At 37.8% G+C, this 17,625-nt stretch overlaps 1 protein-coding gene across 2 annotated transcripts in view; it reads right to left on the bottom strand.

Moving 5' to 3' along the window:
- Nucleotides 1-14,360, bottom strand: part of LOC145252634 (ras-related protein Rab-37-like) — a 233,562-nt gene extending 219,202 nt beyond the window's left edge. Inside the window, exon 1 of one of the 2 annotated variants that reach the window (XM_080112362.1) lies at nucleotides 13,309-14,360. In XM_080112362.1, the coding sequence (XP_079968488.1) occupies nucleotides 13,309-13,428 (120 nt within the window). In that variant the 5' untranslated portion in view covers nucleotides 13,429-14,360. The remainder of the gene's footprint in view (nucleotides 1-13,308) is intronic. The other variant, XM_080112363.1, reaches the window with a different exon arrangement.
- Nucleotides 14,361-17,625: the final 3,265 nt, after the last annotated feature.

Below are 17,625 nucleotides of genomic sequence, written 5' to 3' on the forward strand. Positions count from 1 at the left end.
ATGTGTGTATGTATGTATATATATGTATATATATATGTGTGTGTATGTATGTATATGTATGTATATATATATGTATATATGTGTATGTATGTATATATATGTATATATGTGTATGTTTATATATATCTGTATATATCTGTGTATGTATGTAAATATATATATGTATGTATATGTGTATGTATGTATATATATTTGGGGTGGAGAGGGCTCCCGTAAGCCGTGGTGAAGGCAACCTTTCAAGGAGAAGCAAATTTCTGATTTAAAAAACCATAAAGCGGGAGAGCAGTACCTGCATTAAGCTGGTCTGCAGTTTAACTTGTTGATGTCTATCTTGCTCTTGATTGTTGCTGAATCTCAACATTTTGAACCGAGAGAGAGATTTAGCCGTCATACAAAGCTAAGACTCTGTAACATCATCTTTGTATAGATACTCCTTCAGGCATTTGGGTTCATGGACTTTAAGTGTCAGAGGGAGTGGCACTCGTCTGGCAAGACGTTGCAATCATCATGTATATATATATATATATATATATATATATATATATATATATGCATGTATATATGTATATATGTATGTATATATATGTATATATATGCATGTATATATGTATGTATGTATATATATATGTATATATATGTATATATATGTATGTATATATACATGTATACATATATGTATGTATATATATATGTATGTATATATATGTGTGTATGTGTCAGCGGCCCAGAAGTTCCCTCACCTGAGTGACTCTGGGATCAACTGAAAACAGCCATCCTGCGGACATCTGAGGAGGTTCTGGGGGTTTCCACTTAAAAGAACCGAGATTGGTTTGATGAAAACAATGAAGAAATACGAGAATTGTTGGAGAGGAAGAGATCATCCCACCGGGCCTTCTTGGCTCGCCCGTCCTGTCCACTGAGGGGAGCAGCCTTCCGTCACATCTACAGCAACCTCCAGTGCAAGCTACGTATCTTAAAGAACAAGTGGTGGTCCAACCTCACAGTAAGAATGCAGCAGTATGCAGATGCTGGTGACTACAGAGTCTTTTATGAAGCCCTCAAGACAGTGTATGGCCCCACGCACCACGTCCAGAGTCCACGGCGTAGTATGGAAGGCCAGACGCTCCTCACGGATGGAGCATCTATCCTGAACCATTGGTCTAAGCATTTCCAGACTCTCTTCAGAGCTGACCGGGTCATTCAGGACTCAGCAATCCTTTGCATCCCTCAACTGCCAGCTGAAGTGAAATTGGATGAACCTCCCTGAAAGAACTCAATGTGGCCATAAAATAGTTGAAGAATGGAAAAGCAGGAGGAATCAACAGGATCCCACTAGGGATTTGGAGATATGGAGGCTCAGCACTGCATAGCAGACTCCATGAGCCCTTGTATGTTGTTGGGAGAAAAGAGAACTCGTATGGGACCTCCGTGATGCAGTCATTGTTACCTTGTACAAAAACAAGGGCGAAATATCAGTCTGCTCTAACTACCGGGGGATCACACTGCTCTCCATCGCAGGTAAAATCCTTGCTTGTTCACTCCTAAACAGACCTTCCATCGCAGAAGACCACCTCCCAGAAACCCAATGTGGTTTTAGAGCAAACAGGGGTACCATGGACATGGTCTTCATACTCAGACAACTGCAAGAGAAGTGTCGTGAACAAAGCAGAGGACTCTGCATAACGTTTGTGGACCTGACCAAGGCATTTGCCACAGTGAGCAGGAAGGGGCTTTGGTTGATTTTGAAACGCTTCAGCTGCCCCCCAAAGCTCCTCAGCATGATAGTTCAGTTGCATGAAAACCAGAGTGGTCAGGTCAGAGTAAATAACAACCTCTCAGAACCCTTCTTCATCATCAATGGCATGAAACAGGGATGCGTTCTGGCACCGACTCTGTTCACCATCCTCTTTAGCATGATGCTCAAGCAGGCAACTGAAGATCTTGATGATGACGATGCTGTTTACATTCGCTATCGTCTCAATGGCAGTCTGTTCAACCTTAAAAGGCTGCAAGCCCACACAAAGATTCTCGAGCAACTGATCTGAAACCTCCTCTTTGCCAATGATACTGCCCTTGTTGCCCACACTGAAAAAGCCTTGTAGCGCCTCACATCCTGCTTCGCAGAGGCTGCCCAGCTCTTTGGACTCTTTGGAGGTCAGCTGGAAAAAGATGGAAGTCCTCCACCAGCCAGCTCCTCGGGTAGAGTACCGCCCCCTCCCATCATCTTTGTTGAGACTAAGCCGAAGACCGTTCAGCAGTTTACCTACTTGGGGTCTACCATCACATCAGATACCAAACTCGACAGGGAAATAGATAACCAAGGCAAAACAGTGCTGGCCAAGACAAACAGTGCTTTTGTCAGATTGTACAACAGAGTCTGGAAAAACAGACACTTAAAAAATTGCACAAAAATCAGTGTGTTGCGAGCCGTAGTACTCTCTATCCTCCTGTACGGCTCTGAGTCATGGACAATTTATCGCCACCAATTATGACTCCTTGAGCATTTTTATCAGCGCTGTCTCCGCACCATTCTCAACGTCCACTGGAGTGACTGTCACCAAGCAGGCAGAAATCACCAGCATCGAGGCCATACTGTTGAAGTCACAGCTACGCTGGGTCAGGCACATCTCCAGATTAGAAGGATCATCGCTTGCCCAAGATAGTCCTCTCTATTGGCTGTTGTGAAGAGAGGGGCAGTGAAGAAAAGATATAAAGACTCTCTGAAGAAGTCCCTCAGTGACTACCACATTGAAACCTCCAGTGGTCTGCTCTCGCTGCTGACCATGATACCTGGTGACATATTGTCCACCTGGCTGTCACCTTCTTTGAGATCTCCTGCACAGAGAATCTGCAGGAGAAGTGCTGCAGGAGGAAGATTCGAGAAGCCTCAACAGCCACACCTGACGCAACTTTTGACTGCAGCCGCTGTGGCCAAACCTGCTTGTCCCGCATCGGCCTCGTCAGCCACAAGCATGCCAGCAGTTGACATGCCCAATCCCCTTCATAGAATCTTCGTTTGCGAAGTACAGCCAAGAAGATATGTATTTATATATATATATATATATATATATATATATTTATATATATATATTTGTATGTATATATATATATATCATATGTATATATATATATATATATATATATGTATGTATATATATATATCATATTTATATATATATATGTATATGTATATATATATGTATATCTATATATGTATGTATATATATCTATATGTATATATATCTATATGTATATACACGTATGTATATATGTATATATATATATATGGAGTTCAGGGATTCATGCGGGTGTGTGTTAAAAGCACACAGATGTTCTAGCATCATATATAGCTTCTCCTAGTCTAATCATCCCCACGTGCACGTCATGAGTTCTGCTACACTAACGGGGCTCTGGTGAATGGCGAATGTTCAGCGCCAGAAAACTGAATCCTCACTGCCTTGTGGAATAAGGTTTTTGAACCAAAGGTCAAGGGTCAGGTAACCCTGACAGTAACCTCCAGAGGAGCTTAGGCCCTGTTGACTGCAGCATTCATGACCTACCGGCGTGTTGACCATGCTCTGGTGCCCGGCTACCTAAGTCCCAGTCATGGGTAAATATCAGTGGGGTAGAAGGAGCTCCTGCAAGCCATGGTGGAGGCAATCCTTCTAGGAGAGGATAACTCTTACGAAAAATCTGCAGTCAAAGCAATTACCAGTCATCTTGCAATGGCTTGTCACTGGGTTATTGTTGTGGAGACTTAGAGAGTGGCAGTCGTGTTGTACAAGCACTTGTCACTTTAATACAACTATGTACAGATGTTACTTGAGATCTATCTTTTATCTCTTATCTTTTTTATATCTTATCATTATCTGTCATCCATTTCTATTGCAAGTCCTATGGCGATGGAGGAGTGGCAACGTGTACAGATTTGACCAGTTGGAGGTACACAGTCACAAATCTGCACAGAGGCGACAGGAACCCAATCTTAACATCGTTGTTGTGCCTTCACATGACAGAGGCCAACTCCGGTGGGGGTTCCTGTGACTGAGCAGCCCTATTCAGGGAGAGCACTGGTCATCCAGAGTTTTGGGAAAGTGCTAGAAAAGGTGCACCAAAAATTGTCTGTCATACTATCACTAGTTAGTTTCCTGCGGCTAACGGTGGTTCATGTAAGCAGGAAGAAAACAAAAATGTATCTTCAAAAAGGAGTAAAATTCAATTTATGCTGTTGGAATGTACGCACTCTTCTTGATAAAGGGTCATCCAACCGTTTAGAGCGCAGGACAGCACTTGTCACTGCAGAGCTACAGAGACAATATAGATATTGCTGCTCTATCAGAAACCCGTCTCCCGGGAGAAGATCAAATGACAGAGGTATCATCAGGCTACACTCTCTTCTGGATTGGTAAACCAGAAGGTATTCATAGAAATGGTGGAGTCGGTTTTGCGATTAAAGCATCCTTGGTTGATACTATGGAATTTCCTTCCAGTATCTGTGACTGCATCATGAAACTTCATGTTCCTCTCTCACACAACAGATTCATCATTATTCTTTCGGTCTATGCACCAACCCTTCAAGCAAATTAAAATGACACCTTGTGTTTCTATGAGTCTCTGCACTCTGTTGTTGCATCTACACCGATTAATGAAAAACTTGTTATTCTTGGTGATTTCAATGCCCGTGTTGGGAAAGACTATGAGACCTGGAGTCCTGTTGGCCGCTATGGTATCGTACCTTAAGCTACTAGAGCTGTGTTCAGAATTTAAGCTTGCTATCTGTAAGACTTTTTTTCAACGTAAACTGAAGCACAAATCTACTTGGATACATCCACGTTCAAAGCATGGTCACCTAATTGACTTCATCATAACTCGAAAACGTGACCTTCGAGATGCATATACTGTTGGTGACATGCGCAGTGCTAAATGTGACACCGATCACAAGTTGGTGAGAAGAAAGTTTAATCTACGAATCCATAAGAAAGTTCGTCAAAGTGGCGTTAAGGTACCTATCCATATTGATGTCGCCAAGTTAAAGTTGCCTGAAGTTCAAAAGAGTATCGCGAAAAAGCTTGATAACCTTGCATTTGATGGTACATGGGTGAATTTTAAGACCCAGGTTTATTCTGCTGGTGCTGAAGTTCTTGGCTTCAAGAGGGATTAGAACAAGGACTGGTTTGACGACAACAATCTTGAAATTAATCAGTTCCTGATGAATAAACAGACAATTTATGAATCTTTACTTCATGAAGATCATTCTGATCATACAACTAATTTGCGACAATACAAAGAGGTCAAAGCCACATTGCAACGTGAGCTAAGAAAAATGAAAAACCAATGGTGAATGAATATAATGGAGCAGATCAATGGTGGATAATGGAGCAGATCCAAAAGGTGTTTGACACAAAGAATTCAAAGGAATTTTATGGAATCCTGCGCCAAATATTTGGTCCTCCTACCTCTTCAATATCTCCCCTGATGTCGAAAGATGGTTCTGTCGTCATTAAGGATCCAGAAAATATCTTGAAAAGATGGCAAGAGCACTTTACTGATGTGTTTCACAATCCCTCAGCAGTAGATGGTGATGCAATTGATAGCCTACCACAATGTGATATCAAATTCAGAATAGATCGTTTGCCTAGTCTGATTGAGGTGCAGTTGGCTATCACACAAGTCAGTGGTGGCAAGGCACCTGGTTTGGATGGTGTTCCAGTGGAACTTCTTAAGATTGGAGGTGTGAATATTGCTAATGCTATCCTTGGTTTTTTTGAGAAAATCTGGGCAGATGCTCCTGTTCCACAGGGTTGGATTGATGGTGTCTTGGTGACCCTGTTTAAAGGAAAGGGAGAGAAGAATGTTTGTGACCACTACCGTGGGATCACGCTTTTGGAAGCTGCTGGGAAAGTGCTCGTACAACTTCTATTACACAGGTTACTGGAGGATGTTTGTCCTAATGCTATTCCTGAGTCACAAAGTGGCTTTAGGTCTGGTAGAGGAACTATGGATATGATTTTTTCAGCTCGGCAAGCCCAGGAGAAATGCATTGAACAACAGATACCGCTGTATCAAGTGTTTGTGGATCTGACCAAAGCATTTGACACCGTCAACAGGGATGCTCTGTGGTTAGTCTTAGAGAAAGTAGGGTGTTTTCCAACCTTTGTTAGAATATTCATGGAACTACACAGCGACATGAAAGCTCGAGTTTTGTTTAACGGAAAATCGTCTGATGAAATCCCAGTTGACAATGGTGTCAAACAAGGTGATATTCTTGCCCCTACTCTTTTCTCTATATATTTTGCTGCTTTACTTGCTCATGCGTTTCGGGATTGCAATAGGGGTGTCTTGAAGCACAGGTCACATTTTTAATCTTAGAAGATTTAATGCCAGAACAAAGCTGCATCATGTCTTGGTCAAGGAGTTACTGTATGCAGACGATGCTGGGTTTTTGTCGCACACTGAGACTGATATGAAGCATATAATGAATAGCTTTGCTGAATCTTGCACTGCCTTTGGTCTGAAGATCAGTCTGTTTAAAACAAAGGTGATATTCACTCCTGCACTGGGTCAGTCATATGTGGAGCCGAACCTCATGGTCTTTGGTGCTAGACTAGGAGTAGTTGATTCGTTTGTTTACCTTGGTAGTTCTCTGTCAAGTATTGGCTCTCTCGACACTGAAATCAGCAGACGAATTCAGAAGGCATCTGTAGCTTTTGGAAGGTTGGAGAAGAGAGTGTGGTCTGATCGTGGCATCACAGACAGGACTAAGATCTGTGTTTACAAAACATGCGTGCTTACCACACTGTTGTATTCATCGGAGACATGGACATTGCATCAAAGGCACATTAAATGGCTTGAACAATTTTACCAAAAATGCTTGAGACGTATCTTAAACATCAAGTGGCAAGCACAAGTACCCGATACTGAAGTCCTTGTGAGAGCATGTTGCTCTAGTGTTGAAACCCTTGTAATCAGATCTCACATACATTGGGTGGGCCACTTGGTTCGAATGAAAGATTGTAGGCTGCCAGAACAAATTTTTTATGGGGAGCTGGAAAATGACAAGCGCCCTCAACACAAGCCTAGGAAGAGGCTCAGGCACTCTACAAAGAATAATTTGAAAGTCTTAAAAATCGGCATCGACATATGCGAAGAACCTACTCAGCAAAGACCAAAGTGGCAAAATCTTGTACGTGAAAGTTGTGATGCTCTAACGAAAAGAAAGAAGGTCCACAGCAATCTGAAGTGAGGGCTTCGCAAAGGTTTAATTGATGGTCTTAACCATGACACACAGAAATGCTACACTTGTGAACGAGTGCTTTTGTCAAAATCTGGCTACGTCAACCACCTTAAGTCGCATAAAACTCCTGTTCAGGTCAACTTTGCACCTATTAGTCCGAATCAAAACGATCTGTTTAATATGCAGCAAAGTTTGTAAGTCTACTGCTGGTTTGAGAAGACATGTGATTGTTCATAGGAATAGCCTTCAACCTCTAGAGGAAAACAACTCAGTGGAAATTGCTCAATTTGTATGTCACATCTGCTTCAAGATGTGCAAATCTGCGACGGGAGTGCAGAGGCATCTGAGATGGCATGGACGACAAGATCATCTGGAAAGATGCAACAATCATCATATATATATGTATGTATATATATGTAGGCATATATATATGTGTATATATGTATATATATATGTATATATATATATATATGTATGTATATATGTGTATATAAATATGTATATATGTATATATATATACGTATATGTATGTATGTATGTATATTTATGTGTGTGTATATGTATGTGTGCATATGTATATATATGTATGTGTATATATATGACTGTATATATATATTTATATATGTATGTATGTATGTATGTATGTATGTATGTATGGAAAACATAAATTATATTATATTCAAATTTAACAACAAAGAATAGTCTATATATTGTCTTGTTTACATATAATAAATTCGTAAAGGATGTAATTTTACATTTGTTTTATTACCATTTTATATTCTATAATGACGCGACATGCTCAATATTGAACATATTTCGACTGCATTATGAATTACTGTAAAATAATGATTTCATAATACATAAAAAGATCATTTACTTATATTTACATATACAAGCATTATATAAACATTTAAAATGGTTTACATGACTTCACAGTCTTCAATTTCATACACACCCATATAAACTTTATTAAATAACTATATTTTTTTGTTCATTTAATAATCTTCTTAATAGTTATTTAACACTTTTAAACATACAATCGTATTAAGTTTAATTTGTTTACTGAAAAATATTACCTATATATATATATATATATATATATATATATATATATATATTGCAATTAGGAAGGGAAGACTTTTATGATTCATGATTAAAAGTAAATTAGTATATATATAAATATATATATCTTCTCTCCGAATATATTTATATATATACTAATTTACTTTTAATCATGAATCATAAAAGTCTTCCCTTCCTAATTGCAATATTTGAATTTTGTATCTCTAAAAACATCATGATATATATATATATATATATATACATATATATATATGTACCTATTTACTATGCCTCCCCACGGGACAGAGTTAGACACCAGGGTCGTTTTTTAACGTGGAGAAAAGGTACAAAAATAAAAATTGCCTCAGTCGTGAAGGATTTCTCCTCCACCGAAAGAGAACAAGAAATGGAAGGGCAGCATCTGAAGAACAGATACTACACTTTGATCTTGTTGTTGTAGTCGTAATGTAATTAAAAAGTGTGGCAATATGAACATACGCGATGTTTTCCTACATATTTTTTCGGCTTGCGTGGAATTTTGACTTGTTGAAAGAAATAAAAAAATAAAAATAAAACTTAGGTATTTGTAATATAGATCTCTCTCTCTCTCTCTCTCTCTCTCTCTCTCTCTCTCTCTCTCTATATATATATATATATATATATATATATATATATATATATGTGTTTTAGTTATTCAATGAATTTAAAAATTTATGACGTGAAATGTTTGAATTTTCATATCAAAAGATTTTTATTATTCTATGTAAGACACAGAATACATTAGAAATATTTTAACTTAAAGTTAAAGTTAAAATATTTCTAATGTATTCTTTGTCTTACATAGAATAATAAAAATCTTTTGATCTGAAACTCAAACATTTCACATCATAAATTTTTAAATTCATTGAATGACTAAAAATTTGATTTATTTGCTCTATCTTGTATATCGAGACATTCTTATTTAGGTGGGATAATACTTATAGAATATTACTGCCAGTAAAATCTTGTATATCTTATAATCACAGATTTCCATACCAGCTGATTGTTGGATAATTTTATTCTGAAGTATAACAGTGTTCAACCCAAAGATATATATATATATATATATATATATATATATATATATATATATATATATATATATATATATATATATATATATATATACACATGCATTCACGTACCTTTATGTATATATTAGCTTAGGATAGGTGCTTGTCTATCCTCACTGAAGAGCTGTGATACAGCGAAACATGTGGATGACTCTCTCTCTCTCTCTCTCTCTCTCTCTCTCTCTCTCTCTCTCTATATATATATATATATATATATATATATATATAATACACATCCTCATCTCAGTATGCTATCTCCCAGTTTGTTTATATCTATCTATATTTCTCTAACACACAGATTATATATATATATATATATATATATATATATATATATATATATATATATATATATGAAAACCACACACAAAAAGAAAAGAGGTGGAAGAAAACTCCATCCTATGTTTGTTTTCACTCTGCTAACAATATGTTTATGCATATTTGTATATACACCAATTATTGTCACAAGCTGTTCACATCTATTTATCGACCTAATTTCAACTTGGATATGCTATCGTATTTATTTACACTGAAATCGTCACAACAAACTACACTAGAATCGTTCAAAAGTGAAAGTGAAAATAAGTTAACAAATTCGCAATGGAAGAAAGGCAAAAAAACAAACCCCCTCCTCCCAATCGATGTCAGTTTTGCCAGCAATGATTGCTTTTGTTTTTATTAAAAAGAAACAGACACCGCACAACGGTTCCATTTTTGGTGCTCTGGTAGTAGAACGGTACCAAATTGTTTACTTGCCCCCCCTACTTCCACTGTATGATGCGAGGAATTAAACAAAAGGTCGGTTTTTAACAACACAAATATAAAATAAAAATTACTTCAGTCTGGAAGGACTACTTTTCACTAACCAAGGACAAAACATATACTGTACTGCACCCTGTTCTCAATCCGAAGACTAGTCTGTTTCTATCTATCTATCTATCTATCTATCTATCTATCTATCTATCTATCTATCTAAGTTCAAGTCTATCTATCTATCTATCTATCTATCTATCTATCTATCTATTTCAGTTCAAGTCGATCTATCTATCTATCTATCTATCTATCTATCTATCTATCTATCTATCTATCTATCTATCCATCCCAGTTTGTTCTCATCTCTTTATAAATATGTATCATTGTCTCGCATTATCTGTGTTCATCTAGATACGTATTTTATTGACCATTATTCTATACACATTGCACACAGACAGATTCGTGATGAACTACAAGATAGGTTTTTCCTATAAAAGAAAATAATGATAATGGCAGATCAAAAAAAAAAAAAAAAAAAAAAAGAAAAGAAAAGAAAAAGAAAACGCAGTTTTATTCCGGAAGAGAAATATTCTAATACAATATTTAAAGACGCCACGGTCACGCTAAAAAGGGTTGGGTGGGGGGTGGGGGAAACAACAACAAAAACAACAACAAATGATAAAATATTTTAGCCATTCGATCATAAAATATTCAAATGCGTCCAGTTTTCTCCATTGGAACGAGATTAAAACGGAAATATGGATCCATTAACGAAAACATAATTCTATGTTTGCACAATGGATTCTGGTCTCTGAAACCTAAAAATTATGCGAGTTTCTTTGAATTCAATCAAAACAGTTTTAAAGAATTCTTAACTGCTTTTATTTAACATATTTTTTTATTATTAAAATTGAATAATATCGTCTTCGACATATCAAATATCGACAAAATATCACATTATCTATCTATCTATCTATCTATCTATCTATCTATCTATCTATCTATCTATCTATCTATCTATCTATCTATCTATTAAACAGTGGATTTTTCTATTATTTTACCACAGATATATTAAAGCCTTTATCGGATATTAACGAGTTGACATTTTCTGTTATCCAATTTATACAAAAATAATTTCTGATTATTATCGCTAAAACACCATTTTTTTTCTAGGTAAAAAAAAAAAAAAAAAAAACACGTCTGGAAAAATAATTGCTCAATTTTAATAGAGTGGTTCAGTAATTTAAAGTACAATGCCCCCCCCCCATCCCAGCCCCAAAATAGTTACGTTTACAAATGCCTTTTAGAAATTTCGGGCGTGGAAATTATTTTACGTTATAAATTTATATCGCAAACGGTTAAACGTTAAGGTTTGCAAAATAAATTATTTCAAGGGAAATACAATTTAAAATTAGACAAAAAACAATTTATTTGGTTTCACCTATTCATTTGTAACGAATTTGCGTAAAAATAATATTTATTATAAGCATGTTGAAGTTACCATAAATGTTGGTTGTGAGTGAAGTAATAAGTTGTCATTTTGTTTATTGACAGGAAGTAAGGTACTTGGTCCATTATTGCTTTATTCGCAACCAATAATCACGGAGCTTAAAATGATTATAACTTGTATTAAATGTGCATGTTCGAACGCAAGTGGGTCACAAATTGATAAATAAACCAGAAGAAAGTGTTTTTGACAGATAGTCAAACTGTATTTCTTAAAGATACATTAGGTCGCTACGTTTACTGGCAAACTGAGCGTTCTAAAATTTGCGCTAAGTGTTTCAAAAGTTTTTAAAATTATTTTACACACACACACACACACACACACACACACACACACACACACACACACACACACACACACACACACAGAGTAGACAGACAGACAGATAGATAGATAGATAGATAGATAGATAGATAGATAGATAGATAATCGGATAATTTGGTGTTCAGTGTTACAGTAATCCGATTTTTTAAAACAAAATTAAACAAAAAATTGAATAAAACATTCAGAGAATGTTGAATAGGCCACCGTTAAATATTAACTCCAACAGGTGGAAGACATTTTATGTTAAATTTAGCGACCGGAACGCGGAACGCCCCTATAAAAATTGACCAAGTCGGTTTTAAAAACATAGAGTTTGAAAAAAAAATAGTGCTTAATTCATAGTAGTATGCCGATTAAACATTAATTAAAAAGGAAAAAAAAAGAAAGATTAAATCCTCGGGAAATCTCAACCCTAGAGGAAGGATTGAACTTACGTAGCAACTATTATTATTTATCTAAACACTGAACAAAGACTTGAGATGAGAATTCAAGGTTAAATAAAAATTTATTACATCATCAGATCAATAAGGATAAAGGACCCCCCCCCAAAAAAAACAACTCTTTAAACCATTGCATTTCGAAGCTAAACGCTTCTCATCCAGAAGAGGAGAAATGCCATGGCCTAAAGAGGTTATTTTTCCTTATTGATCTGATGACATAATAAATTTTATTTAACTTTGAGTTATCCTGTCTTATTTTTTATATTAACTGCCTCTCACTTAACAGTATAGAATTAATAATTTCTTGATAGGTTTGTTTGCTAAAAGATTATTTATATTTTTATCAATTACACACACACACACACACACACGCACGCACACACAAATCATTGTTACCAATTTTCACATTATTCTTCACTGACCTTAAAAACGTATTAACCCTTATTCTCGAGTGGTGTATAGGCCTTGATAAGTGAATACTATATATATATATATATATATATATATATATATATATATATATATATATTAGCTTGTGTAATAATCGGTAAGCATGACCAGATGCTAGTAAAAATAAGGATACAAACAAAGTTTAACATATATATTTCGGACAATTTGTTCGACCATATTCATTTGAATCGACTGAAATGTCTTGGTTCAGCTTTGATAATATTTTTGTTTATTTTTTTACTAGGCTATTGCAATTCTTATCCAGTTTTATAAACTATAATATATGTGTGTGTGTGTGTGTGTGTGTGTGTGTGTTTACGGGTACAAGAAGAAGAAGAAGAAGAAGAAGAAGAAGAAGAAGAAGAAGAAGAAGAAGAAGAAGAAGAAAAAGGGGAAAAGCATCGCTAAAATATAAATACTACTTACTTTATGCGTAATTGTTTCGATACTCTCTACAGGTTTGACTTCAGGTTCATATCCGAGTACCGGAGATGGTACCCGGCCGTTTTGATGGACAATCCGTAATCCGTCATCGTAATTGGCCATTGTTTTTCTTCTTTTTCTTTTTTTTTTCTCCCCTAAAGAAACCCCCCCTTTTTCTTTTATAGAAGAACGGTGATGTTTTGTGTGCAGAGGGGCAATATTTATAAAAAACGATCCAATTGATAATGTAAAATAAAGACCTCCCCGTAAATGGGGAAGAACGCTATAACGGAATGATAAAAACGGACAGGTTAGCGATATTTTGAAGTATTAGCAACGGATGTAGTGTTTTTCTCCTGTTTGTTTTTGATTTTTGTATGGGAGGAATAGAGTGTTAAAAAAAAAAAAAAAAAAAAAGCTTTCACCTCCCGTCACAATCGGTAGCGTCGGTCTTCATTCGAGTAAGAGTGGTTTTTACAGCAGCGCGAGTAAATTACAACACAGCCGTTGTAAAGAGGAAGAAAAAGAAGAGGCAATAGAGATTCTCATGCGAGACAAACGTAACGAGGCATGAATGAATTAGGATTGAAAGAGGAATAGAGACAGACAGATAGATAGATAGATAGATAGAGAGAGAGAGAGAAAGAGAGAGAGAGAGAGAGAGAGAGAGAGAGAGAGAGAGAGAGAGAGAGAGAGAGAGAGAGAGTGCTGTGAGTGAGCTTAGTAGCAAGTGCACGCAACTGGAACTCCCTTTCTCTCGTGCGCGTACTCTCGTTTTCCCTCCCCACCTCTCAATTTTTTCCTACTACAACATGCTACTACGACGTTCCAATTATTCGGCTCGCTTTAAAGCGCCAGTAGATTTTTAGATGAATAAAATAATCGACCCATAATATTAATTACATGATATGTGTGAGAGAGAGAAAGATAGAGACTCCGAGTGCATCCACGCCACTTTTTCTTCTCCGTGGTCTGTCTCTCTCTCTCACTTCCCCCGTCTCTCTGTCTCTCTCTCTCTCTGTCTCTCTCTTTGTCTCTCTCTCTCTCACACACACACACACACACACACACACACACACACACACACACACACACACACACACACACACACACACACACATATGAGGGGAGTTAAAATTATGCAAATTATGATCTGTATCGTTTATTATTCATAAATGCAAGACAAAGTTATTTCTTTATTCCATATATATATATGTATATATATGTATATATATATATATATATATATATATATATATATATATATATATATATATATATATACACACACACAGGGTAACCTAAAAAAACGGGCCCCATGTACACTTTATGTGATATCTCCATTATTTATTCACCGATTGCCCTTATTTTACAGGACATGGCAGAATCAACGACCGTGAGTACACCAAGACCCCAGTGGGAGCTGGGACAAAGAATACACTGTGTTAAATTTTACTACAAGACAGGCTTTTTTAAGAAAACCCAGGACAGTTTCATGCGTCAGTTCGAATGTGAAAAGGCTCCATCCAAAAGCAGAATTCAGACAACTTTGAGAAGTATGGGACCGCGGAGAACCTCAACGCTGCCAGAGAGAACCGTCCAAGCCACTCGGGATGTCCCAAGAAGCGAACAGCTGAGCTGGTTGAAAGAGTGAGAGAGTTTCTCCAGCAGCATCTGAAATGCTCTGTGTGTAAGCGAAGTCAGTCCCTCGGTATGTCCCATGACACTTGCAGGAGAGTGCTGAATAACGATATCAGGGCTTATCCATACAGAATACAGACGCTGACGATCCTTACAGCCTCAGACAAGAAGCAGAGGAGGGCTATGGCCCTCAAGATGCTTGAGAAGAGCGAGGAGACACCAAGTTTCCTTAACCTCCTTTGGACCTCAGATGAAGCCTACTTCCATCTTGATGGAAAGGGGAACTCCAAGACAAATGTCTTCTGGAGGTCCTCTAGACCCAATGAAGTAGCTACCAAGTCCCTGCACTCTCCTAAGTGCATGGTGTGGGCTGCAATCTCGGTCAGAGGCATCATCGGACCAATCTTCATCAAAGAATCTGGCGCAGCAGTGACAGTCACCAAGGAGCGGTATGTGGAGGTCCTCAAAACCTTCAAGAGTGAGCTTCAGACCATCTACTCGTCGCTCATGAGCAAGTTCTGGTTCTAGCAGGACGGAGCAAGTTCTCACACCTCAAACCTGTCACGAGATTGGCTGAAAGAGAACTTCGGAGGCCGAGTGATCAGTCTCAAGACTGATTTTGAGTGGGCACCCCATAGCCCGGACCTAAGCCCCCCCAGATTTTTTTCTTTGGGGCTATCTTAAGGACAGAGTCTATGCAGGGAAACCCAGAACCATCACGGAACTCAAGGAAGCCATCAGGGAGGAGATGAGAGCCATTACCAATTCGGTCTGAAAAACTTTGTGCTGTGCCTCAAGAAATGCACGGAGCTAAATGGAGGCCATCTAGAACATATGCTGTAGAACGGAGAAAAAAAAAGACCCTAGTGTTTTGATGTGATGTTTTGAATATAATAAACTAGTTATGACCAAAGTTTCATTTCATTCGGACAAAACACTAAGAAACAGGGCCTAATTAGAGTCGGGGCCCGTTTTTTTTGGTCACCCTGTATATATATATATCACTTCCCAATATGCTCAACCCAAGATAGGGAGCATTATAGTCATCAACATACAGTACTGTTTCGCTGTTTCATAGCTCATCAGTGCGGCTAGACAGGCAACTCCCTTAAGCCAGGATCGAAACCCGACCGCCCAAATGATAGTCAAGGCTTCTCACCATTGCGCTATATAGCTGCTGCTGTGTGGGTAATGAATTAACGATGTTTTGACATATACAGTATATACATATGTGGCTTCCTTCAGTCTTGACAGACTATGGATACCCACTGTAAGGATGTCTGCGTGTGAAATCAACATTGTTAAACACCAGTGGCAAGTGGAGGTTCAGGACGACTGGAAACAATGCCGAGATAAGCGGAAAGCACATGCAGCACCTAAAATTCCCAAATGATCACCCATCTCGTACTAGCCAGGCTAAAAAATGAAAATTGTATCATCAAAGGACTGCTTTAAGGTTAGTTATTTCCCCAAATTTTATTCATACTTAAATCATTCGTTGACATCTATACTGATGACATGACCATTTATGGCAACACATCAAAGGCTGTAAATGACCAAGTTCTCTCTGATTCTCTCTCCTCTGATCTTGATCACGTGGTACAGTGGGAGAAGAGGTGGTTGGTTACTTTTAATGCATCTAAAACCAAGCTCCTATCTTTACATCATCAACGCTCTGATCCCCATCTGGCATCAATTGAAATGGATGGCTCTCGTCTAGGAGAGGCTCCATGTTTTGATAAGCTCCTGGGATTGACCTTTACTCCTGACCTGAAATGGAACACGTACATCAAGTCTGTGGGAAAATGGCGGGATCCTTCTACCGCTCCAGAAGATATCTCACTGCTGATGCAATTCTCTATCTATATAAAAGCCAAGTACGTCCAAGGATGGAATACTGCTGCCACATCAGGGCAGGAGCTGCTAAAAACAGCCTGCATTGACAGAGTACAAAATAGACTTTGTGGCTTAGTGGGGATGCCCTTTTCTCTTCCCTGCAGCCTCTCTCCCACAGAAGTGATGTTGTGAGCCTGTCTTTGTTTTATCGTTATTTCCATAGTAAGTGCTTGTCTGAGCTCCAATCTCTGGTCGCCCCTCGCCAATCTTTCGTGAAAAACACCTGTTTAGCTGAAACCACTGTCAATAATTTCCCCCATTCTTTATCTGTGCCTAAATCAAAACGTAGATTCCATGATCAAAGCTTCTTTCTTAGAAGTGCACGCCTGTGGAACTCTCTTCCGTTTGCCTGTTTCCCACCTGACTACAACTTGGATGTCTTCAAGTCCAACATAAACAAGTTCCTGATGAACCGCCCCCTTAAGTAAGACACTTTATCAAACTTCCATTACTAACGATTACTACAATATTATCCCATTGACTACTTTACCTGCAATAACCCTTATCCCCGAGTGGCTTCCGGGCCTTGATAAGTGGTGACACCCATGTAAAAAAAAAAAAGAGCAGAAATAGACTCACAATGTCTCTTCTGTGAAGAAAATGGAGTAGGGAGACGAATGGTCATTGCCCGATAAATTTTGAAGATGGTTTTGTACCCTATCAAGGCAGGAAAAAGTGCCCTGAGAACTCCACCCCAGATGTGACAACAGTACTCCACCTTAGGCTGTATTTAACTCTGGTACAGATAGAGGATTGCATCGGGAATAAGATGCTTTCTGGAGC

Source organism: Euprymna scolopes, chromosome 29 (assembly GCF_053919585.1).
Source record: "Euprymna scolopes isolate OS-2025 chromosome 29, ASM5391958v1, whole genome shotgun sequence".
Lineage (NCBI taxonomy): Eukaryota > Metazoa > Mollusca > Cephalopoda > Sepiida > Sepiolidae > Euprymna > Euprymna scolopes.